Below are 17,279 nucleotides of genomic sequence, written 5' to 3'. Positions count from 1 at the left end.
TACCTACCTAAATCAAATTCGTTACTGTGCAAAGTGCCTTCTTCGTACTAGTACCGACTACCTCAGGCATACTCTGTACCCGTACTTGGTACACGTAGTGACTCAGTGGGTGAGTGACTAAGTGAATGCGCGACCAGTTCCCATTGGAACTGAACACAGACAGAGACTCTGGATACTGAATGAACCCCAACTCTCCATGAGCTCTATACATACACAGATACATAGATACATAGATACATCCCTCGTCCATCACTTCGCTCATTCCTTGTCGTCACATATCTCACACGTCTGAATGCCTTCCTCACAATCCCTTGACTTCTCCCTCTCCTCCCTCTCCCTCTCTCAGCCTTCACTCTGAAAGGAAAATAACAGGCAATTCTAGTAGGATCCAGCCCCTCTTGCCATGCATTACAAAATGACAAGCGGGAATTTCTTTCCTCTCTGTACAGTATCATGGAATCCGGCTGCTCACAATCGTGACAACCCAGTTCCGCCTCTTACCCTTCGTCTTCAACTTTTCTCTTCGCCGTGGAGCGACCAACTCCTCTGTATTGACAACACCGAACAGTCAAAAGAAAATATGTCGACGCGAATGGGTATCCCTTGGATGTTGAACAATTTTGAACCACAATCATAGTAGCTCAAGGAAGGTATCATGCCAATGACGACCCTGATCCCCCCGTGCTTCCGTTTCCCCATTTGTACATCACAATGCTGCACACATTGTACTTTTCTCCCTCCATTTGTAAAACCACAGAAGCCGCATAAACTCATAATGCATTGAAAACACTGCGGGACTTTGGACCATGCAAGAATATGGTCATACAGCCGCCTCCGAGCCAGATGAAACACTGGCAATTTTCTGCCTAGATCGCAATCATTCCTCGGCGCCACACGCTGAAAGGTGCAGAAAGCATATTGTTGAATAAATAACTGTGGTCCGGAACACGTCGACATTTTCATCCCGGATATATGTTCATTTCAAGGCCTTTTCCGGATACATCGATCGGCCTGGCGTGTGTCGACCTCGGATCCCATTCTTTGTGTTGGGTCGGGGGAGTGGGATGGGAGTAGCTCGCCACCGGAGTGACATATGCTCTCCCCGAGCCATACAGATCTTGCTTTGTATCCGTGTGCGAGAACTCGCTCCGCATTCTGGGGCTCGTCAAAGCTCGATCTGGGGTTTGGATGTTCAGTTGAGGCGTCGCTCCGCTTAGCATTTCGTACGTACGAGGGTCGTTCGAGAACCGTCTGGCATCCGCCGAGACAAATTCACTCTTGCGAAACAATCTTGTTCGGAAGAATTCGGCCCAGCCATGAGTCATCGACCAGCGGCCCATGAACATCAAGCACCAGAAACCGCTCAACTGCAACACTGATTAGAATGATGAGAAACAGAGACAGCTCCAACAATCTTACCCCGAGGATAATCAGTACTGCCATAACCACCGCCTCTGATTTTACCAGACCGCCCGCAAGAGACAGGCATTTGTTCTTGTCTCCTTTGTTGGCCACCAGACAGGTCAGCCAACGCTGCGATTTCTGCAAAAGCTCTGCGTCGACTTTGGTGCTGTTGTCCATCGAGACAAACACCACCGAGAAAAACACAACTTCTGCGATGATGACGAGCACAATGCTGGCTCCCCGCCATTGAAGCTCAATCACTCTCTTGACTCGGCGGTAAGTTTGCCTTGCCGTCACCGTCTTCATACTCCCTTGATATGTCGGAGGCTGAGAGCTGGTATTTGTGGTTGGCTTGTCGTCGAGAAGACTCTTGACGTAAACTTGGACACAGTAGCCAATGGTGACGAATTGCAACACCAGCGCCAAGGCGGCAAAGGCCAAGAGGGGTCCCCAGTAATCTTGAAGAGCATCTTTGTGGTTGATGTGGCAGACGTTGCCAAACCGGAAGGACACTCCAGTCAGGCTGAGCGTCAAGGCGAGGCCAACAACGGGGATGAGCCACCCCAGAACCAGCGCCGTGTAGAATGACTTGTCTCCAAGCACAACCTCCCAGCAGATCTGGAGATGAAGGGCTAGGGCTCTGACGAAAACCCACATGACAATAGCCCAACCTCCAAACAACAAGAAGGCGCCGCTAATTGCGCAAGAGCCGCTTGATTTCATGTCATTGGGGGTAATTTCGTTGAAGCACTGCGCCGGTTTCGTGCCCAGCGGGATAATGAAAGCGAGCTTGATACCGACAACATCAGCCACAATGTCCAGGACGGATCTCAGACCTGAACATACCTCCATAAATACCACTCCCAAGGTCAGACAGACACTCAAATAGTGCCGATGAGTATACTTGACGGGAAGGACAGCAAATGATAGCAGTAGATATACCGACAACACAAATGCTGCCACATTTACCCAATTGGCAATTTCGGTACGGGATTCAAATCCTGAGCAGGTTCAGCATATTGATATCTGACAGCGTGTCCTGCCTCCGCTTACCATCCGAATATGTCCAATCCGTCATTGGGCAGGGTAAACAGCAGGTCAAGTTGGGCTCAAGAGTAGACAAGGGCATGCAAAAACGTCCGGAAATAACTGGACTCGATCAGCCAGAGCACATGGGATGGTCGAGGTCGCTGAACGGGTACGTACATCCCCCTGCATGTGGGAAGAGGCTCTCTTGCAGAAACGGCACGGGACAAGCGCCCCCAAGACCAGACGTTGAAGTCATATCGAGTTGTTTGCGAGGCAGTCAAGCCAGATTGGTCAATCCTATATTCTCATGACCGCGGTAGAGGGCGTTGGGACTGGTGACGATCCGAGAGGTATTTGTGTGTGCTGGTCTCGTGATATGATGGGTGGTGGGAAAATAGAAAGGTGTGGGAGAAGAGTTGCAATGGAGGGTAGGTTGGCACGGGGGAAGGATATGAAGAAACGGAACGTTGGTCTCTCAGATTCCTCCTAGTGCTCTTTGGAAATGATGAGGGGTGGGAGAGAAAAGTCGTCCAGACGGATCCTCAGGCACGCACAAGAGCCGTCTTTTTGTCTTGAGAAGAAAAGTCGTCAATCAGGGCTGCCCCATGTTCAGAAGTCGAGCGAGGATTCGGCGGGGAGGGTGGCTTGCTGGAATTCGGAAAAGTGGAGAGGTACAAAGGGCCCCCTGGTCACGTAGGAAGCGATTGATGAGTGGTGGCACAGGTTCTTGAAGGACCTGGACCTGCAGCTGACTGTGAATTTGTTCGGCCTGTTGGCGTCTTGGGTTGAGCAAGGTACAGACGTCGTAGCAGCGTCCGTTCCACATGGGGTGAGGGTGTATTTGATCGCGACCGATAGTGGGGAGTGGATCCTATACCTGTGCAGTGTTGGTGGAGATAGCTGTCAGGCACCTCTGGACGACTGGCACACGGGAAACCCATGGGCAGCCGCCGTCAGCCCAATCGCTGGGCTGAGATCCAGAGGCTGGGAAAGGAAGGAGGCGAGAGCAAAACGTCGAAACGCACAATGAGGTCCAACTCGCTGAATGAGCGAGTGGCGCGATGCATTTTCCACCGCCTTCGCCAATGGAAGGTGTGGATAGAATTGCGGACAACGGTGCCTGGGTTAGCTGCGGCCTCAGGGAGCGAATCGGCGCACGGGGCGTAATATGGAGCAATTTGACCACACAAGAAAAAGCCGATGGATGGGTATCGACGGATTGGGTCTTGGGCCCAAGAATACGACTCTGGGAGAGTTTGAGAGTGTGAGAATTTTGGGACCAGGGTCACCGACCAGGGGGCGCTCAAGTGGACGAGAAAAAGGAGCTAGCGAGCGAGGCTAGGGGACTCCAGGAACCGCAAACGGTCCAGGGTGTTTTGTGTGCGCATATTTGGCCTTCTTTTGTGTGATGGACCAGAATGCAGGAGTCCCAAACCTCACCACCCGACCCCTGGCGAGTACCTCGTAATGCTGTCGTGCATGGAGCAGAACATCAAATCGCACCCAGGGGTGTTCGGAGTTTGCCCACTCTTTTTCATCCTGGCTGGTTGCTATCGTCCGATCTTTTCAATCTGGACATAGGGAAGAGAACCCAGGACGAGGCAGGTGAGGCCATCACGATGATTCAGTAAGGTAGTCAGGCCTGAACACTACTCTGAAATCAGCAACAGGCGTCACAACCTCGAAACTTCTCAAATGACTTTTCAGCTAGGCGTGGTTAGAGGTGCATACTCGGTGGATTCCTCGTGTTATCCATGGCTAAGGTTGATGAAGAATCGGAAGACAGGCCACGACAGGGTCATCGAAAGTGGAGGTGGAAGATTTGATGGACACATGGTCCCGATGGAAGAGGACCAGAGGTGCAGGACGCAAGACACGAGATGTAAAGTTGGCGTGGGTATTGACTTTGGGTGCCTGGGATCTGGGCCCTAATTACGGAGTATGTAATAATAGGTACCTGTTTAGGGCTCTAGGCCTCTGGCTCTAGAATGCCTAGGTACCTAGTAGTTCTACCCGGTACCTACAGGTATGAGTAGGCAAGCCTGGCAGGTCTCGCCCCCAAGAAACCAAGACGGCCACTGCCGAGTCTTCGTAGATCCCTTGGTACCCCCAGTACCACAGTACCTCAGACTCACCACTACTATGTACTTTAGCTACGACTCGTACTCGTACTCCTTCAAGTTCGAGATATCCTAGTCCATGAGATATCGTCCTTTGCAAAAGCCCCCGGATGCTATGACAGATACCTCTTACTCGTACGCAACGCGAATCGCCGTCTCCTGCTGCCCTGGATCAAGGGTATCGCTTCCCTTGTTCGGGCTATCCGAACGTTCCTTGGACTCCTCAGCCTCATCCTGTTGCCTTTCTGTCGAGTGTCCCCACAAACCTCGAGATGATCTATCAGAAAAAGCAGGATGATGGAGCAGGTCCTCTGGGCAAACTTGTCAGCTGGCCATTTCAGCGGCCACTCTGACAGCCGCGAACTGACAAAGTGACAGCCTGGTCAATGCAGGCAGCCACCGCCATCACCGCGCTGCCTCACTCACCGATCTTGCCCTCAGCCACTACGACTCCACTGGTCGCATGCCAGCTTTAAAGGCAATTTTCCTTCACCGTTCCTTCGATATACGAGCCACACGGCATCTCGTCTTCATTCAGAGAAGTTCTCAGACAAGAAATCCCGATGGAAGCGATCGGAGTTTGGGTAAGGTAGTTTGTCCACTGAGGTATACCACCTTACCTCTTCGTTCGTCCCCAGGGGGTATACAAGGTTTCACTTGGTGTAGCACCTTCAACATGCATGCCGAAAACCGTATTTTCCTGCCTTTACATCACCAAAAACTGTGATTGGGCACTTCTCGCCACGTCAACTTGCAAAAAGCACCACAAGGGTGCACGATAGACAAATCTATGCAGGTTGGGTGCATCTCTCCGGCTCTGTCCGGTTCAGAAAATATTTCAGTGGCGAGTCTGCAGATCCTGGTTTCGACATCGACTACGAGCCCCTCGCTGACCGCTTCACTGACCCGTGATGTCCTTTCTCTAACCCACACCGACGAGTAGAAGCGATCTCTCTGAGCCACTGGCCAAGTCCAAGCGCAGTTACGGAGTATCTCCTGGTGAGGCTGCACCATCTTTGGCACGTGGAAGGCCGGGACAACCCCCGTGACAGGCCGATAAGAGAGAGATCGACATCGAAAAGAGGAGGATTTGCCTCGAGATTGCTGGGAATGAGCACACGGTCTTCTCGAGCAGACGAGTAGTCATGGTATATGCAGATATCTGGGTTCTCCGGACGACGTTTCCCGTATGAATTTTATGATTCGTCGGATTTTCCTGCGCCGCCATTTCTAGTCCGACACCAAGGATTTTTCCTACATACCCAATCAAAGGCGAGATCTTCACTTTCGGATTCACATTGGTCCTTGGCCTTGCGCCGACCAATTTATTTCTCAGACATAGACGTACCCCGTATGTGAGCCCAGATCGACGACCAGTACGCGCCTGACCTTTGAATCACCCGTGCAGCCGGAGCCGCCCCTCTACGCCATGCACCTAAGGACGTAGCCGACGTACCACGGCACCGACATTGTCGTGATTCCAGAATTCACAAAAGGCCGTTGCGTCCCGCACGTTGGAGACCCCGACCCTCGCTTCTCACAGTACGAGCACAAGAATCTTGGTCATGTGGCTATCGACGCTCGTCTTGTGCCTTGTGACCTCTGCCTGGGGCGGAAAGTGACACATTGTTTGATTGTGATTGTCGTGACTCGCAGCCGAGCCGCCCACAGCTCTTGGTATACCTTGCTTGGGATATATCGTGAGTTCATGGATTCTCTCCGGGCCAACGTATCGTGTTCACCAGTATGCTGAGATGATGCGATAAATTGGCTGACGGCCGTGGAGGGGTAGGAGGGATTATTGCGTACTCGTAAGGCCTTCAAAACCATGACTACGCAAAACCACTCGATCTCCATGAACCAAGACCTCGTTAGGGAGCGTTTAGGACTCGATCCTTCATTTATTCTGTCAGCACAAGATCTTCACTCAGCATGCAGAATTGATCCTACCACAAATTGTTCCAGGCTTGCTTCAAACAATTCGTTGTTGACACCGATTCCACCAGGATGCTCGACAGGTGACAATGGATTTTTGACCACATACTCGACGTAACAATTCACGTAGATTTGCTGCAAAGCTAACCTCATTGAGCCAGACTTGGTGTCCGTGAGCATGACAAACTTGGTATTAGTCGGTGTCTCGTAATAGTGCAGTCTATACTGGGAGGTTCGGTAAGAAAGGAAACTGTGGTCTCGATCAGCAAGACTGGTCTATCGATTTCACAACCGACAAACCTGTCGTCTTCTCCTCCCAACTTTCGGACCATGTTCCGCAAGGAGAACACTGTCCCGAATATGAGCTTTGCATCGTCCTCTGCGCTTAGCACAGAGCGTGAGTGCGGCCCGCCATTGACGTATGTCTGAGATGACGGCCTTGAGGTTTTGCCAGTGGTTGAAATTGCTGGAGGAAGCCACTGCCGCTTGTATATACACTCGGCTGCAATCATCAGCAAATCTCAACGGAAAAGGTCAAGCCTGGCCGTTGATCTGGCTCTTACCATGTCTATCGAATATATAGAAAGAGTAGACAACCATTGTGACGGTGAGTGCTGGTCTCACACTCCTAAGGTTTGGGCGGGGCAAACACAAGCATGAGACTGAACCACTCGGCAGTCCGATCAGATGAAAACAGAAGAGATGTGACGGCTTCTAGAACTTTATCGCATATTTGAACTTCAATAGGAGGTCGGATTGTCTAGAATGAGGGTTCGTTGCGTGTGGTTGGTGGTCACTTGCAGTTCGACAACTCAGCAATGTGAAGCCTCCGAAGAGCCGAGAACAGGCAAGTGCAGCGGAGAAATTAATCCACTTGCCATGAGCCTTGACCCTCACCAACCCCAGGGCCCTCCAGCGTCATTCTTCGCTGGCGACCGTCCCTAGCGAAAGCTGAGCTCATCGGGGCTCCGTATCAAGATATCTGATTGCCACCGAGGGAGGCTTTCAATTCAAATGTCGACGGCCTCATGGATATCGTCGCGTCGCCTACGTCCACGTCGGCGGAGGAAGCTTTTCGCTTTCCAGTAAGCAATGCTCAAGATCAACCCCGCGATCGACCACAATCACATGTGAATGCCCTGCGTGAAGCTGCCAACGCCAACGACTCATCCGCCTCGCAAAAGCCTCCTGTGGTCAAACACTTGTGAGTAGTGGACACTTCATAACACGCGGCTGGTCCAAAGTGTCTGACCAGAGCTGCAGGTCCAGCCCAGAGTACAATACACCGGCCCGCCATCATCGCCGGACGCCTTCAGCCGCCAGACAGGTCAAGGTATGTAACACCTCCTGGAACGACTATATAGGCCTACTGATCTGGCCTCTGCAGGAATCCCTCAATGCGCGATCCGAATATGTTACTAGCAAAGACGATGGCGTTGCAGAACATCGCATCAATCAATATATCATCAAGCAAGAGATTGGGCGCGGATCCTTTGGAGCAGTCCATTTAGCGATTGATCAGTATGGGAAAGAATACGTGAGTCTACCAAATGGATTAAAACGCAGAATATTTGCTGACCTGCTTACTTAGGCTGTCAAAGAATTCTCCAAAGCCCGGCTGCGCAAGCGAGCACAGTCGCACATCCTCCGGAAACCTTTGTCCCAGCGACGTCGTGGAGCATTGCAGGGCTTTAATTCTCCCCTACATCGAAATGTCGGCAACGAAGGCGAGTCACAGGCCAGTGCAATAGACCTGATCAAAGAAGAGATTGCCATCATGAAGAAATTGAACCACCCAAATCTAGTATCCCTGATTGAGGTGCTGGACGACCCGACAGAAGATTCGCTGTACATGGTACTGGAAATGTGCAAAAAAGGCGTCGTCATGAAGGTAGGCTTAGAAGAAAGAGCAGATCCATACCCTGACCATGTCTGTCGATACTGGTTCCGAGACTTGATCCTGGGAATTGAGTATTTGCATGCGCAAGGTGTAGTGCACCGCGATATCAAACCCGACAACTGCTTAGTCACAGAAGACGATGTTCTCAAAGTGGTCGACTTTGGCGTCTCGGAAATGTTTGAAAAAGACTCGGAAATGCGCACAGCAAAATCCGCCGGCAGCCCAGCGTTCCTTCCGCCGGAGCTCTGTATTGCTCGACACGGAGATGTGTCGGGGCGCGCGGCGGATATCTGGTCTATGGGGGTTACTTTGTACTGCTTGAAGTACGGCAGAATCCCATTTGAGAAGACGGGCATTTTTGAGCTCTACGAGGCTATCAAGACCGAAGAGCCAGACCTGGGCGACGACATAGATGATGACTTCCGGGATCTCATGAACCGCATCCTGGAGAAAGATCCGCATAAACGCATTAAAATGCGGGAGTTGAGAGTAAATAGCATCACTGACGCTTGTTGCAAATGCTGACCTGGTTCAGGAACATCCGTGGGTTACGAACAAGGGCACTGACAGGCTTCTTCCAGAAGAGGAGAACACCGCTGATCTCGTTGAGCCGCCTACAGAAGCCGAGATGAATGCGGCAATAACCAAAAACGTGAGGAATCTCATGACAGTTGTAAGCTTCTGCGATGGACCATTGGAATGGACTCTACTGACAAATTTCCTGCAGGTAAAAGCCGTGAACAAGTTCAAGTCCCTCGTAGGCAAAGATAAACCCAAGGGAATTACTTCAATTTTGGGTGATCAAGACGGCGCACATTTCTCTCAACCACCGGCAGCCATGATCAAAGACTCCGGATCCCTTCCCCTGAAGTCTCACAGTTTCAGTGTTTTTGGGCAAGAGCACACAGGCGCAGAGCCACGGATTGAAGAGCTTTCTCAAGACATGAAGAAGCTGAATGTACGACCGGTACCAACGCTGAGTATAGACGATACGACGAAGACCGAAGAGCAAACAGGAGTGGACAGAGGCAGGGATTCTAGCAGTCCTTCAGGAATGCTAACTCACACGCTCACAAACACCGATGACTCGCTCTCGAGAGTTCAAAGCATGGTGGACATTGAGAAGCTCGATCCAATGAAGCTACCTCCTTTCCGATCGCTGAGACCACATGCAAACACAGCAGACGAGATAGGTCACCGGGGCCATGCACACGACCCTCTGGAAGACCAATTGTACCTGTACATTGGTCCGTCCACATTTTCGGGGGTCAGTCCTAGCAGCGATAACGACGGGACATTCGTCTCCACGGACGATGATGTGCCCATTGTTAGTGAGAGTCCAGGAGCGGCAGACGTGGACATTTATGAAACCGCGTACCGTGACGAGATTGAGCGGATAATGGCTCGAGCCAAAGAGGAGAAGAAAGAGCCCAATGTCTACCTCACAAGACGCGTGGATGCCAGATTGCTGGCCATTAGCGGACTCGCAGGAAAATGGGCGGCGAAAGGCGAAGAAGCCAAAAATCAGATCAAAGACTATACGCAATTCTCTGCTCGAAAGGCACGGGTGACCGAGGTCAGCCGCGCACTTCGGCAAGCCGCAAGAGAAGAGTATGAGAGAAGGAGACAGGAGCACCGGGAATGGATCGCGGCCGAGAAAGCAGAACGAGCGCGAGCCAAAGAAGCGGACTCCTGCAAAGCAAGCACACCTCCGCCAGCAGGAGCTGGAGGTGAAGTAGAGGAGAACACGCCGACTAGTCCCAACTCACCGGGCAGGCACTCGTCCGTCTGGAAAGGTAAGGCAGTAGACGCTGGACGACAAGCAAGAACCTCTCTTATGGGGTTTGTGGACATGGTCAAGAGTAAGAGTCGAACGCGATCGAAAGACGAGGTCGGATGATCCAACAGATACGGTTGAGGGTGGATTACCTGCCATATCTTGTGCATTCGCGCCGCACAGGGTGCCTTACACAAGAGGGTCGATGTCTGCGACGAGAAGAAGTTGCAGGCTACGGATACGTCGTTTGTCGCATTTTTGATTGCATCATATTCCAGCCCTCTCAATGACCACAGGACATACAGGCTCATACTTGGGAATTCCGTGTCTGATTATGCCAGATACCATCATCAAGGATTTTTGTTTTGGGAGTAAAACGGACGGCTGGGTTAATAGACATAGCGAGGATTCGCGGATATTGTGGATAGACAGGCAACAGGCGAGAGTGGTGACCCTGGGATCGACGCAGAGGGAGACTGTCTCGACAAGGAGATGACCCCATCATTGAGGTGTTGGAGATGAAAGGCACATGTTGGATGGGTGAGTTTGATGACGGTTGCCAGTTTTGGTTGGATAGGAGGAAGGCATAGTGCATGCGAGAGGATACGTGGGTGATGATGTTGACCGCGGTGATGATGATGGTGATGGGGATATTGAGGAGGCGAACAAGGTCGCTTGGTAAATGACAATGACTCTTTTGCAGGGCTGAGAAGCGGAATGTTGGAGGATCGGCTTGGCATGGGCTTATCCGGGGCCATTTGGTGGTGGACAAGGGAAAGAGAGAGACGAGAGCGAGACAAGAGCGAGACCTTGAAAGGAAATTCATCTTCAGCCTTTTGCCCTCCTTCCCTTCTCTCCACCAAACCACCATCTGCCCTTTCTTGGAACCCGAACTCCCACATCTTCCTTTTTCTGCTCTTGGTTGGTCCTTGGGCTCTTTTCGTGAGCGATTGCTGCCGGGATCCCTCGTTTATTGGTTACATATTTCGCTGCCTTGTGCCTGTGCCTGTGGCGGATATGATGGGAGGAAGCCACCACGCTATCCTGCCCTTTTGAGTGTTCTTCACTCACCGCCGCTCTATTGCTCTTGCTCCGTCACCTGGTCCTCGGTCGCTGCAGAGACAAATCCAGACCATTCACTGCTTGGAGGAGGAGAGGAAAAAAGAAATCACTGTGCAACTGCGAATTTATGGGGTGGTAGACACCTCTGCCCCTCGTTCATTCATAGACCACCCGACGGTTTCGCTACTGTCCCATTTCAACTCTCGAACGTCGGGCAATTGACGCAATTGGCACGCGCAGTTGAAAAGGCCATCATACTGATCATTGCGCTTGAGGTCCTGGATTGTCCGGTGGTGAATTGCTGCCGTTGGTGGAGCTCCATGGTTGTTTGGCTCGTATCGCCCAGATGCCCATGAGACCCCGTGAAATTTCTGCACCACCTCACTTCTGCGTCGGCCTGGCGCCAAATCATCGTTCGAGTCTCCAAATTCATCGCAATCATCGTCCAGATGGGTCGACTAAGCAGAGATTCGTCAAGACGGCCGTCTGCAGATGAGCAAGAGATGGTTGAGGTCAAGCGCGAAGAGTCGGTGGACGCTGAGCTTGCTCACGAGCTCAGCACAACCCGCGTAGCCACCATCAAGCATCAGAGCTCGGCGAGCCCCTCGGCTTCACCATCTCTGAAACCAGTCCGATTAAAGTCCTCGCGCTCATCCTCTGTATCGACATCCTCTTCGAATCGCCCTCCGGCCGCTGATCCTGACACGTCAACTGCCAAGAAAGAGCCGAACGAGGCAAATGGTCACCACTCAACCTCCACCTCGCCCGTCAAGCCTGAACCCAAGGAAGCCTCGAAGCCCGCAAAGACCTCCCGAGCCACCTCTAAGTTTCCACCCCGTGTCGCTCCTCTCTTCGACCACCTCCCGGACGCAACAAAAGAAGCCACCTCGACATTCACCGTCATTGATGCGTGCACTTATCAAAACAAATACCTCGGATTCAGCGAACATGCCCTCGACTGTGATTGCAGCGAGGAGTGGGGTGAGTTTGGCTATAATCTGGATGGTTAGATATTTCTGGCAGCGACTGACCATGTGTATCCAGACCCGTCCACGAGGCAGAACCTTGCCTGTGGGGAGGATTCCGACTGCATCAACCGCGCGTGTAAAATGGAATGTGCCGATGACTGTGGCTGCGGTGTTTCGTGCCAAAATCAAAGGTTTCTCAGGCGCCTCTACGCCAAAGTCTCGATTATCAAGACCGAAAAGAAGGGCTATGGCCTTCGCACCGATGTCGATCTGCGACCGCATGACTTTATCTTTGAATACATTGGCGAGACCATTCCCGAAGCCACTTTCCGGAAGCGTATGCTGCAGTACGATGAAGAAGGAATCAAACATTTCTATTTCATGTCCCTGAGCAAGGGTGAGTTTATCGATGCGACGAAGAAAGGGAACCTCGGTCGGTTTTGCAACCACTCCTGCAACCCCAACTGCTACGTCGACAAATGGGTGGTTGGGGACAAATTGCGCATGGGCATCTTCGCTGAGCGCTATATCAAGGCCGGGGAAGAATTGGTCTTCAACTACAATGTCGATCGATATGGCGCTAATCCACAACCTTGCTACTGTGGTGAGGCCAACTGCACAGGTTTCATTGGAGGCAAGACCCAGACCGAACGAGCCACTAAGCTATCGGCAGCCACGATAGAGGCCCTGGGTATCGAGGATGCTGATTCTTGGGACACCGTGGTTGCGAAGCGGCCGCGCAAGAGGAAGACAGCAGAAGACGACGAGGAATACGTTGATAGCGTCGAAGCCAAATCGCTGGACGTCGACAGCGTGACCAAGGTTATGGCCGCACTCATGCAATGCAAGGAGAAATGGATTGCCGTCAAATTGTTGCAACGCATCCAACGGTGTACTGATGATCAGGCGTGGCACCGCGTTGTCAGATTCCACGGATACCAGATCCTCAATTCGCAGCTCTCGGCATGGCGAGACGATGAGAACATCATCCTTCAGATTCTCGACGTCCTGGACCGATTACCACGGCTCACGAGAAACAAGATTGTCGATGCAAAGATTGACAAGACAATGGAGTCTTTGACTAACCATTCTGACGAGAAAGTAGCAAGTCAAGCCTCGGCGCTTCTGGATGCTTGGTCGAAGCTCGAATTGGCCTACAGAATTCCCCGGAAGAAGAGGGAAGACGCAAACACGCCCGTCAAGACGGAGACTACGCCATTCGAGAGGCGAGAGTCTGCCCAGGGACGAAGAAAATCCAAATCGAGATCAAGATCGCGATCCCCACCGCGAGGGCCTGCCTCGCTGAATGCACCGTCGGGTCCACGGTCTCTTCAACGACCGGGTTCTTTCTACTCACGTCCTCCTCTACCTTTTCACCGCGGGTCACCTCCACTACCGCGAGGCTGGTTTACGGCTCAGGACAAAGGCAGAACATATTACTATTCTGTCACCGGGCAGACAACGTGGGCCCGACCCACGAAACCCGCAGAAGAGGCCCCTCCTCCGCCGCCACCGAAACAACCGTCGGAACGAGATGTGCTCAAGAGTATCATCGAGAACATCGTCACGTCCCACGACAAAGACACCAAAAATAGCACGCCGGCCACGCCCGAACCTGCCAAAGTGAAGAAGGAAGAGAAGTGGAAATCGTACGACATCGAGAAACAGAAGAAGCTTTACGAGAATACTGTAAGTACCGCTTTGTCTTTCGTATCTTACGGGCCATGTCTAATCGGGATGTCCAGCTCTTCCCTCATATCTCTCACGTAATGAACAAATACAAGCACAAGATTCCACGGGAGGATCTAAAGCGATTTGCAAAGGAGATCGCAAAAAAGCTGGTGGCCTCAGATTATAAAGCGGGCCGAGTCAAGGATCCCACAAAGATTGATGAGCGACAACAGAAGAAAGTCAAGGAATTTTGCAAGCAATTCTTTGAAAAAGCGTATCAAAAACACAAGAAGCACGAAGCCGAAAAGGCGGCAAGGGAGAAAGGAAAGAAAGGGCCAGGGGGTGGTGAAGGACCCGTTGCGTCACCTGCCCAGTCTCCCGCAGTATCTCCTCCTGAGGCAGACACCACCGTGGATCATGAAGACATGAAAATGTCGGATAACGAAGACGACGACGCGGAAGCCACGCCGAATTTCAATACACCTGCTGATTCCAATGGGGTTGGCACATTAAAGCGTAAGCGACTCGAGACAGACGAATCCGTCACGGCTGAAGGAGAGGACGAGAGAGAACCGATTGGGTCACCAGTGAAACGACTCAACATGGATACTGAGACTCCTCCGCCGCCACCACCGCCACCTGCGCCGCCAGCAGAGTCACCGCCTGACGGCACACCTGGTGAAGGTGAACATGAAGGCGCGGATGTGGTGATGAGTGGAGAGACAGACATCTACGCCGACACCAGTTTCAAGGGCCAGAGCATGGCGGATGTGCTCGCTCAGGCACAGGCGGAAGATACGGAGGAAGGGTATGATGATATGGAAGACGTGCTCATACGAAACGGGACTGAAGTGGACGCGAAGGGGAGGCCGAGGAATCCCATGGTGGATGATCAGCCCGTTGCCGCCACATAGGCAGGCCGATAAGGGCTGTTACCATGGAGTCGGGGCTTGTATTGCATCACGGGCTTGCCAGGTTCAGGGAGCGGTCTTGGAGCTAGTTGGGCATTTTTGTGTACATCAACCTGGTATCCCATTTATTGAGGGATGGGAAGACGGGAACCGTTAGCGAGGTTTTCCGAAGCGCCCTCGATGGGGAGGGCTACTAGGATTGTGTCTTGGTATTGGGACACGGCCATCTTCATGCACATGTTGTGGAGTCAAGATCCATTTTCTTTTTTATTCTTTGCGCCTTGACAGAAGGAGTGCGAGAATGGCTGCCATATTGATCGCGTAGTAGCTAGCATATGCGCACCCTCGGTCTGATATAGTTTATTCTATACACACACACACACACACACACATGAGCGGTTTCTCAAGCGAAAGCCAGAGCGAGAGCGAAAGCGAATGAGAACGAGAACGAGAATACAAACGAAGACATGTCAAAGTCCAGCATTGATTCAAGTACTAGGTAGATGGTCGAGTTTCTGAACACGTATAAGTCATATCGACGAGGGCGGGGAATCGAGCGATTGAGGACAGAACCTGAGTGTACTCTATGTAGGCAGGAAGGCAAGTAGGTAGGCAAGTTAGGTACTTGAGTGTGGCTTTTTGAACGCGTATGACCTTGCAGAGCGCATTCGATCCATCTACCAATCAATCAATTGATGAATCACTCAGTCATTATTTTTGATTTTTTGGGTTCCACTCCCTCGTCCTTTTCCTGCCTCTCAACCAAACTCGTAGTTCTCCTTCACCGCCTTCATTGCCTCGTAATTTGTGTTCAAGTGTCGGGCACAGTCGAGCGTGAGATCATAGCCTTGTTTGTGGAAAAAAAGCGATCAAGATCAAGTCCAGATTCGTTCGTAGCACCTCCATGCTCACTCCATCCCGCGTGGGTGTGGGCTGGGTAATGATGTTGGGATGTACGTTCGTGGGCGTCCATCTGCTTTCACAGACTGACCGGACACTCGGGAATCTCTCACTCCAGCGCTCCTGCGCTTGTGCTCGTGCTCGTGCTCGTGCTGAAAGCGACCGGGCCGAAACGAGGGGACAACCTTCAGTAGCTGTATCTGTCTCCGTCCATATCGGAGCATGTGGCTTCACTCTCTGGTGAGCGAGCATGCACAACCTCTGCCAATGTTCTTGGTTGGTCAAATCCAAGCACCAGCACCAGCACACATGCCATGATGCGGATCCCACCAGAGTTCATGGAGAAAAAGTAATCCGCCCAAAGGTGCGTCCCACGTTCCTTGTCCTCGTCGTCAGCGACTAGACCATGCAAAGGTCCATTTGGCATGGGGGGAAAAGTATCATTGTACACGGGTGAAGGGTGTCGATCAGTGTCCAGTATTCCCAATGTCCAATAAAGAGATGTTTTGCATAGGTGGAGTAGAATCCAAGGGCTCAATAGAAGCTCTCGACAATGCTCTCCTTGTTGGCCTTCATCCTGGCATCCAGTCCACCGGGACCGCCTTCGCCCAGTCTGAAGACACTCTCGATGACGCTCAGTTCTGTAGCCGTGGTGTCCATTCCCGTCACGGCCAACCAGTCGTTGACAACCATGCCGGCACCAACGACGGGGCTGCCTCGGTTGACACTACCCGCAACAAGCGGCACTTGTAGTAACGAACTCAGCTCGTCTTGATCTTGAATACTTGTTTTCGGGTGGACGATGCCGCCTTGGTTCGAGAGGGACATGTAGGAGCCGGTCAAAACGTTGCCGGCGATGGTTTGGCGAAAGACTTCGACGCCCAGGGTGTCTGCGATGATTTCTTCGGTTTCTCGTTCGAGGTCCGGATGGACGAGGGCGACGTGGTCATCTACAGAGTGGCACTGGTGTTAAAAAAAAAAACCGATCTGCACACCACTTCGCAGTCTAAAAAAAAAGGCGCCTACTTACTGCAACACACGACATTGCCCAGCGCCGATAATCTCTCCTCTATCCTTTCAACCTTGACGCTATCTGGCAGAGTATTGCGGATGTGTTGTAATTCCTGGTCGGTGGTGGACGTGGGGACTAGGAGACCATTCTTGTTGCCTGAAGTCAAGCGGCCAACGATGCGCGTGCCGGCGATGGTGCAGTGAGCGATGGGGATGAGATCAGCGAGTTCGGACTCGAAGATGGAGTAGAAGTTCTCAGAAGCCCCAACGGCGACAAGACAATAACTGTTGGTGAGGTTGGCGAAGACACCCACTTCATTGGAGTTTTCGAACTGCGCACGCACCAGGACATTAGAATCCCTCTTGCAAAAGAGAGAAAAAGAGACGAGAATCTCTTACCTGTGCTCGTACAGCCATGTTCACTCAATAGCCGCTTTGTTTTGGGTGGGTGTTTGGTGTAAAGAGGGCGAGGGTAAAAGGTCGACGACAGGGTATGAAAGGGAACGGCGGGGTCGAGCGCAGTTTGTTTAGTGAAGCGAATCGAGGGGGAAGATGGCCGCCTAGGTGCGGGTGTTGCTTTATATTCGTTTT

The 17,279-nt window shown here is 52.0% G+C and overlaps 5 protein-coding genes across 5 annotated transcripts; 2 read left to right on the top strand and 3 right to left on the bottom strand.

Annotated features, from left to right (window-relative positions):
- Positions 1-959: 959 nt before the first annotated feature.
- On the bottom strand, positions 960-2,482 carry Z517_02531 (uncharacterized protein; the record flags this gene model as incomplete). The annotated part of the gene is made up of 4 exons (XM_013431640.1): positions 960-1,367; positions 1,420-2,193; positions 2,251-2,405; positions 2,458-2,482. The coding sequence occupies 4 exons, from the start codon at positions 2,480-2,482 to the stop codon at positions 960-962; spliced, it is 1,362 nt and encodes a 453-aa protein (XP_013287094.1).
- Positions 2,483-6,476: 3,994 nt separating this feature from the next.
- On the bottom strand, positions 6,477-7,088 carry Z517_02530 (uncharacterized protein; the record flags this gene model as incomplete). Its single annotated transcript, XM_013431639.1, has 3 exons — positions 6,477-6,738; positions 6,789-6,990; positions 7,052-7,088. 3 exons carry the CDS (start codon positions 7,086-7,088, stop codon positions 6,477-6,479), a joined length of 501 nt encoding a protein of 166 aa, XP_013287093.1.
- A 428-nt stretch (positions 7,089-7,516) lies between these two features.
- Z517_02529 (uncharacterized protein) lies at positions 7,517-10,288 on the top strand (the record flags this gene model as incomplete). The annotated part of the gene is made up of 6 exons (XM_013431638.1): positions 7,517-7,692; positions 7,752-7,821; positions 7,876-8,025; positions 8,080-8,877; positions 8,924-9,061; positions 9,116-10,288. The coding sequence occupies 6 exons, from the start codon at positions 7,517-7,519 to the stop codon at positions 10,286-10,288; spliced, it is 2,505 nt and encodes an 834-aa protein (XP_013287092.1).
- A 1,388-nt stretch (positions 10,289-11,676) lies between these two features.
- Positions 11,677-14,780, top strand: Z517_02528 (uncharacterized protein; the record flags this gene model as incomplete). The annotated part of the gene is made up of 3 exons (XM_013431637.1): positions 11,677-12,208; positions 12,272-13,884; positions 13,941-14,780. 3 exons carry the CDS (start codon positions 11,677-11,679, stop codon positions 14,778-14,780), a joined length of 2,985 nt encoding a protein of 994 aa, XP_013287091.1.
- A 1,431-nt stretch (positions 14,781-16,211) lies between these two features.
- Z517_02527 (eukaryotic translation initiation factor 6) lies at positions 16,212-17,105 on the bottom strand (the record flags this gene model as incomplete). Its single annotated transcript, XM_013431636.1, has 3 exons — positions 16,212-16,627; positions 16,708-17,020; positions 17,088-17,105. 3 exons carry the CDS (start codon positions 17,103-17,105, stop codon positions 16,212-16,214), a joined length of 747 nt encoding a protein of 248 aa, XP_013287090.1.
- Between the last annotated feature and the right edge of the window lie 174 nt (positions 17,106-17,279).

Source organism: Fonsecaea pedrosoi (genome assembly GCF_000835455.1).
Source record: "Fonsecaea pedrosoi CBS 271.37 unplaced genomic scaffold supercont1.2, whole genome shotgun sequence".
Classification (NCBI taxonomy): domain Eukaryota; kingdom Fungi; phylum Ascomycota; class Eurotiomycetes; order Chaetothyriales; family Herpotrichiellaceae; genus Fonsecaea; species Fonsecaea pedrosoi.
This window is presented reverse-complemented; position numbering and strand designations above follow the sequence as displayed.